Source organism: Hyaena hyaena, unplaced genomic scaffold (genome assembly GCF_003009895.1).
Source record: "Hyaena hyaena isolate Hyena2069 unplaced genomic scaffold, ASM300989v1 scaffold_989, whole genome shotgun sequence".
NCBI lineage: Eukaryota > Metazoa > Chordata > Mammalia > Carnivora > Hyaenidae > Hyaena > Hyaena hyaena.
In genome coordinates, this window is record NW_024081623.1 from 681,626 (window position 1) to 687,976 (window position 6,351).

The following is a 6,351-nucleotide window of genomic DNA, read 5'->3' on the forward strand; positions in this document are numbered from 1 at the left end:
CCCCTTTTTTAATGATACGCCGCCCCCCGAGCTCTACCCCCTCTCCTACCCCCTTTCCCTCCCCGCCGCTCTGCCGATCTACCCCCACGCCCTCTGGGCCATGTCACCCTCCTCCCAGCTCCCCCCCCACTGTGTCTCCCACCCCCCACCCCTCTGGGCCATGTCACCCTCCTCCCAGCTCCCCCCTCACTGTAGCTCCTACCCCCCCCCGCCCAGGCTCTGCTCCTCCTGGACCTTCTCAGGACTGTGGGCTCCTGGTCCTGGCTTGAGGGTCTTGTCCCCTGGGGGCTCCACCCGGGCTGCCATGGTGTACTGTGGAGCCTTGAACTTTGTCACCTGCACATCAGTCTGGCGATAGGCTGCAGGGCCTGGGGTCTAGGAGGTGAAAGAGGCTCAGACAGGCTTGGCCTGCCAGGGCATGTGACCCCAAAGGGTAGGTGGCCAGCATTGGACAGTGGGTTTTGAGGCTTGACACTGTGTGTCTGTGTGTCAGGGGTCCCTTCTGTCTGCAGACAACAGTCACAGTGTAGGATGACCTCCTCTGTGGAACGTTGCCCCTCTACTGAAGCCTCGCCATGGCAATGACACCTCAGTGTGCATCAGTCCCAGGCTTGTCCCTTTGGTGTGTGCAAGAGAGGCCCCTTTGCAGCTGGGATTCTGTCCTGTGGGATTCGATGGCCGTGGGCTGGGCTGGTGGGGTCCGCAGTGCTGTGAGACCACTTTGGAAGTCTCCTCAGCCTCCTCAACCTCCTGGGTACATGTCCACCTCAGGGCCTGTACTGGGTGTTTCTGCAGCTGGAATCCTCCTCCCCCAAATATCTCACACCTTACTTCTTCTTCTCACCTTTCTGCATGCCACCTTATCGAAGCCCCCCCCCGCAGCACTCCATAAACCCTTCCTTGCTCAGCAGTGGTGCTGTCTCTATCTTTGTCCCTTGTCTGCCCCTCCTCAACACAGGAACGTAACCTGGGGTGCAGGGAGCAGGGGGGTGCCATGCATGTGGCCGGCACCCAGAGGGTGAAGAGCTTGCAGGTTTCAGTCTGGTGGGACCAGGTTCTGGGAAGGAAGGGGCCAGATGGGTCATCTCTGGGGGATGAACAGTGCTGTGCCCTGGCAGGGGGACCCTTGCCTTGTGCAGGTCGTCACTGAAGCTGCCCAGCTTGCTGCGGCCTTTGATGGAGAAGGAGGGTTGGGACACCTTGCCAACGGTGTGGGGCCCCATGACCACAGGCAGCATGTAGGCGGCAGGGCCTGTGGGGTGCACAGGCAGTGAGTCTCAGGCTGGATAGAACCATGCATCCAGAGTCTTTGATGGCTCCTTTCCTGGGGTTTTCCACTTCCAGGAGTGCAGCCATCCGGTCACCCTGTCTCACCTCCCCTCCCCGCCCCAGGGTCCCCACCCCAGTTGGATGTTGGCTGTCAGGGCTGCTGCGCACCTGGGGTGCTGTCCACTCGGAAGGTCTTGGTCCGGGCAGAAATGGAGTGGCTGGGCGCTGAGTCAAACACGTGTTTCGTAGATTTCTCTGGAAAGTAGTCACCTGGCTCGGGAAAGGAGTGGAGGGTGTGCTGAGAGTGGAAGGACCATGTAGACAGGCTACTGGCCCTGCTCAGGGGCTCAAGGAAAACCCCAAACATTGCAGGCTCAGGGCTTCCAGGCTCCAAGACAGAGGGTGCCCGATATTGGTCAGGGTGTCCAGGGGCTGCGGGAGTGGAGATAGGTGCAGCTTTGAAGGGGGAAGGGCAGAGTCTGATGTGGGCCTGGTGTGGGGACTTAGGCCAAGAAAAGCACAGGCCAGAGCTGGGCTGGAGGGTCTCCGAGGCTGCTTTGGGCCTGATGGTGTCACTCGAGAGGAAAACAAGGGGATGGGAGAGCCAGGATGCCTATGCTCCCTCACACCTTCACCTGGGAAGGACACGCAGTGGCCACCAGGAGGGTTGGGCAGGGCTGCGGCTGGGCCAGGCTCACTTACCGGGGCCAGGGGTCATGATGGTCTTGGTGCAATAGCGCCCCAGGATGGAGTAGGCAGGGCCAAGGTCCTTGCCAGTCCTCAGTATCTTGGGATTCACACTGTAGCGGGGCCCTGGGGAGCAGTTCTCTGCCAGGAGCATGGGGGCCCCACGGAAACTGTAGGCTGGTGCACGCAGCTTGGTGGGTGTGTGCTTCACAAAGCCTGTGGGGCAGGGGTTCTGAGCAGCCTGGAGCCGGATGCCATCCTTCTCCCCACCGTATTGACTCCGGAGGGGTTGATGAGCTGGGAGTCAGGGATGAGCCTCCAGCCTTCCCAGTGCCCCCCCTGTTCCGAACCTGCCCAGGCCCACATGCCCTCCTCAGTCCCTCGTCAGACCTCCCTGACATCCCCCCAGAACCTCCCCACACGCACCCCATGCCCTCTCCCCCAGAACCTCTCCAGACCCTCTCCAGGCCCATCCCTAGCCACCTCAGAGCTAGCTCCTGCTCCCACCCCAGTCCCAATCCAGGCTCCCAGGCTCCTAGGCTCTTACCCGTGGTGGGTGGAATCAGGTACTTGGGTCCTGGGCTGCTGTAGAGGGCCATGATGGGCCCCCGGGGGCGATGGGGTCTCCAGGTGCCCACCCATACTTCCTCTGCCATGGCTGGCTCTGTCCATGGATGGGAGGGTGACCAGGTGCTGAGAAGTCCCAGCTCCCCACCCCACCTCTGCCTTGTCCCCACTGGTGGGCAGAACTGCAGGCCACAGCTTCCTCAGTGAGACCTTGAGCTGGGGCCCACACAGGGCTTCTACTTGGAGTAGTGGGTTTGCTTTGCCCTCACCAGCCCTCAAGAGGAGGAGTGTCAGACCCTCATGCACGGGTTGGGAAGGGCTGTCTCTTCCAGCCTCACTGACCACATTTCCCTGGCCCTGAGGAGGCTTTGGGCAGGTTCCTCCTATTCAGAGGATGCTAGGCACCACTGGGCAGGGAGTGGTGGGCAAAGGCAGAAAACTTCTTGGCTGAGGCTGTGCTGTGGGGCAGGGAGAGGGCCACCCCAGAGGAGCCCTTACCTCTTCGGTCTAGGAGCTGCACTGAGAGCAACCTATGGACCAGGCCTCCTTGGAGGTGGTCCCGTCGCACCAGCCTCAGTGCCAGGCAGTTCCTGACAAAGGGGCATGGAAAGGAAGGCCTCTCCCTCTCTCTTCTCTCCCCAGGGGGCTTGGAGAATTGGGGGGGATTCTGGCCCCTGAGCTCTAGAATGTGGCTCTGTGGGAAGGCAGGTTCTAGATCACTATCTGTGTGATGAAGACAATGACCTCTGCCCAAGGGACTCCTCCCTCACCAGGCATGCCTCAGGTCAGGACTTTGCTCCTCACTATGGTGAGGAGAATTGGAAAGTGGGAAGAGGGACAGTGAGTTTCTGTACTGGACAGTGAGGCCACGGGTCCCAGAGCTGGAATGGCCAGGGAGCAAAGGTTGTGAGGGACAGAGATGAACCTAGTCAGCCTTGCCCCCAGTGAAGACCACTGAACTGGGGAAACTGAGGCACAGGAAGGCTCCAGCAGCTGCGACCCTGGGATCCGAGGTGAGGGTAGGGTCAGTGCTGGTTGGGGAGATTGTGAGGTGAGCTGCCGCTCTTCTGTGGGGCCTTTCTCAGACCCTCCTCTTCCTCGTGTGCCACTGCCGGCCATGCCCACTCCTCAGACCATGCGTGTCCTCAAGACCAGGTGCACTTTCTCCTCCACTTTGTCAAGGTTCCTCTTAGGGGTAGGGCTGGGGTCTGCATGTCTTCCAGACAGACTCTTTCCTTGGGTGACTTTGGGGAGAATGTTTTCAACCCCTGGACCAGTGCTACGTGTATCTTGTGGATGTTTGTTGTCTTGGAATGGCCGTCTTCAGATGCAGAAAGCCCCCAGCCTGAGCCCCCAGTTCCGGTGCATCGTCTGCCCGGGCTCTTTGGCCTGCCTCCTCCAACGCACTGCTCCTGCACTTCACCGCTGCCTCTGTAGCCCTTCCTGTGTCCACTCCCCTGCCTGCCTGTCTTGCTCTGTCCACCTACGTGGGGGTCTGGTGGGTCTGTCCTCTGTGTGGGGCGACTTCTACATCCATGCTCTGTGGATGTGACCCTGTGTCTGTGAATCTGCGTGTCCATGTAGTTGTGTCCCTGACTGTGGGGAGAGACAGGAGCCGGAGGCTGAGCTGCAGGAGGCTTTATTGATTGAACAGTTTTAGGATAAATTCACACATGGAGAAGTGGTAATGGGGCGGAGTGGCCATTGCTGCTTGTGTAGCTGGTCCTGTGGCTGCTTGGAGCCGTGACTGGGGTCCACTATGCATCATCCTGACTGCCCAGCACTTGCACCTGGAAGGCAGACAGGAGTGGGCCGAGAGGGCTGGGGTCCCATACCTAGTGATCAATAGCCAGAAAGCCCCATCCCCGTTGGGCAGATAGTCCCAGGCAGCCCCTGGGGACAGTATGCTCTAGCACATTTCAGTCAGTCCCCTCCTGGCAACTGGGGAAGTGGTGTGTACTTGTATGCAGACGTGCCACATGCATGTATATGGGCTTAGGGGAGGCTGAGGCTGCTCTGCGGGGAGTGAGGTCTGGGATGTCCGCTTCTGCTGACTGAGACAGGTCAGGGTGTCTGAGGGTGGTGGCTGTATCGGGGTGATAATCAAGAGTCATAGCATCGGTGGAGGGCTAGTGGGGCTGGGGCTGCAGGCCTTTAGGGAATGGGGTGCCTCCCCCCCAGCCACGGTACCAGCAGCTTGACCAGCTCCGCCTTGTGCATAGGCTGCAGGCCATCGATACAGGACTTGAGCTCCGTCAGTGCTGCCTTGGCATCTGCGTTGACATCGTACTTGCCCAGGGGTCCCTCATATAGCTCCTCTGGAGACCCCACCAGCAACGTTTGCAGGAAGTCCATGAAAAAGTCACTGTTGTCGTCCCCGGTGGCCAGCCCTGTGTGGTGGAGGCGAGATGACACCGGCACAGGAGGGTTCCACTCCAGCCCACCCCAGACCTCCCAGTGCTCCAGCCTCAGCGGTGTCCGGACCTTCTGCATCACCGCCCACCTCACTTGCCCCAGGTGTGCCCCCATGATCACCCTGCCTCACCTCCCCCAGGTCTTCCTCTAACTCCACCTGGCCATAGACCCCTCCTGTCACACCTAGCCTTAACAGCCTGTCTCTACTCTGGATTTCCGTGGCATTACTAGGGAAGGTGAGTCAAGCCCCTAATGTGGCCGGGATTCGCCCTCCATGTGAGGTTGACTCTCTGGAGCTTGGAGGATTTGGGGAGGCTGGGCTGGGTTGGTGACGTTGGGCTTGGTGACGCTAGGGCCGGGGCAGAGGTTGGAGCTGGGCTGGGTGGGGACCGGGGTCGATGGGGGCATCAGGGTCATCTGCCCACATTTGTGTTCCGTGATGGAGGCCAGTTGGGCACCTAGGAAGACTGTCACCCATCACTGTGAGGAGCCTAGTATCTGGGTTTTAGCCCCGTAGGTTCCTTTCCATCCCCGCCCCCCCCCCCCCCCCAATTGGGCCCTGCTGGAAACACAGAGACTTACCGCAGGAGCAGACTAGGGTGAAGGCCGCCAGCAGCAGGGTGCTGCTCCCCTTCATGGCAGATGGCAGAGGTCCCTCAGGAGCTGCCTCTGCGGGCTTTATGCCCCACAGGTGGCACCTGGCCTGGGGGCGGGCTCAGCCTGCCCATCAAGACCTTGGCAGTGAGAGCACAGGTTGGGCAGCCAGGGGCGTGTCCTCATCCTGGGCCCCCGCCAGTTCAAGGAGCAACAGGCTTGGGGCTGTGTGGGGTACACTTGGCTCATGGTTTTGAGTTGGGTGGACATGGGAGAAAGTCAGATGTGGGGGCCGGGGTATCATGGGCCTCCGGCCATGTCTGGCTTGTGGCTGAGGGCAATAGGTTCTGGGGTTGGGCTCAAGCCTTTCTTTTGGGGTGGGAGTCCCTGCTCTGCTCAACATGCCTCAGGGTCTCCACTGGGGCAGGGGTGGGGAACTTCCTGGGCCTGAGGATCTGGGTAGTGGGCGAAGGGCCTAGGGCTGCAGGGTCCAGGGGGTGGAGGTGGGCCTCAGAGGGACTGAGGGGAGAGGAGCTGGGCCACCTTTGGGGACTGGTGGGATTATCCCATCACGGCAGGAAGCCAGGAGGGGTCATATCTGAGACACAGTTTCCTTCTACGGTGGGCCAGCCCCGGGAAGTTTAGGATCTGGGGGAGATGTTCCTAGGTTAGAATGGAGATGGAACCAGACCTGCCCAGGCGTAGCTATTCCTGTCTGGGGCCTGGCCCCTTTCCTGTCCCCTGCTGCCATCTGGTGGCTGATGGCATCCTGCTGGACTGGCATGCTCACCCTCAAGGTGCCTGTGAGGACTCAGGGGT

At 60.6% G+C, this 6,351-nt stretch overlaps 2 protein-coding genes across 2 annotated transcripts in view; both read right to left on the bottom strand.

Annotated features, from left to right (window-relative positions):
• Positions 1 to 3,160, bottom strand: part of ODF3 (outer dense fiber of sperm tails 3) — a 4,425-nt gene extending 1,265 nt beyond the window's left edge. Inside the window, exons 1-6 of the mRNA XM_039221537.1 lie at positions 3,022 to 3,160; positions 2,504 to 2,620; positions 1,972 to 2,172; positions 1,438 to 1,539; positions 1,131 to 1,252; positions 235 to 375 (exon numbers count right to left, since the gene is read on the bottom strand). Coding sequence (XP_039077468.1) covers positions 235 to 375; positions 1,131 to 1,252; positions 1,438 to 1,539; positions 1,972 to 2,172; positions 2,504 to 2,612 — 675 coding nt within the window. The 5' untranslated portion in view covers positions 2,613 to 2,620; positions 3,022 to 3,160. The remainder of the gene's footprint in view (positions 1 to 234; positions 376 to 1,130; positions 1,253 to 1,437; positions 1,540 to 1,971; positions 2,173 to 2,503; positions 2,621 to 3,021) is intronic.
• A 1,120-nt stretch (positions 3,161 to 4,280) lies between these two features.
• Positions 4,281 to 5,575, bottom strand: SCGB1C1 (secretoglobin family 1C member 1). The gene is made up of 3 exons (XM_039221493.1): positions 5,521 to 5,575; positions 4,714 to 4,913; positions 4,281 to 4,313 (listed from the first exon to the last, which is right to left on the bottom strand). The coding sequence occupies exons 1-3, from the start codon at positions 5,573 to 5,575 to the stop codon at positions 4,281 to 4,283; spliced, it is 288 nt and encodes a 95-aa protein (XP_039077424.1).
• Positions 5,576 to 6,351: the final 776 nt, after the last annotated feature.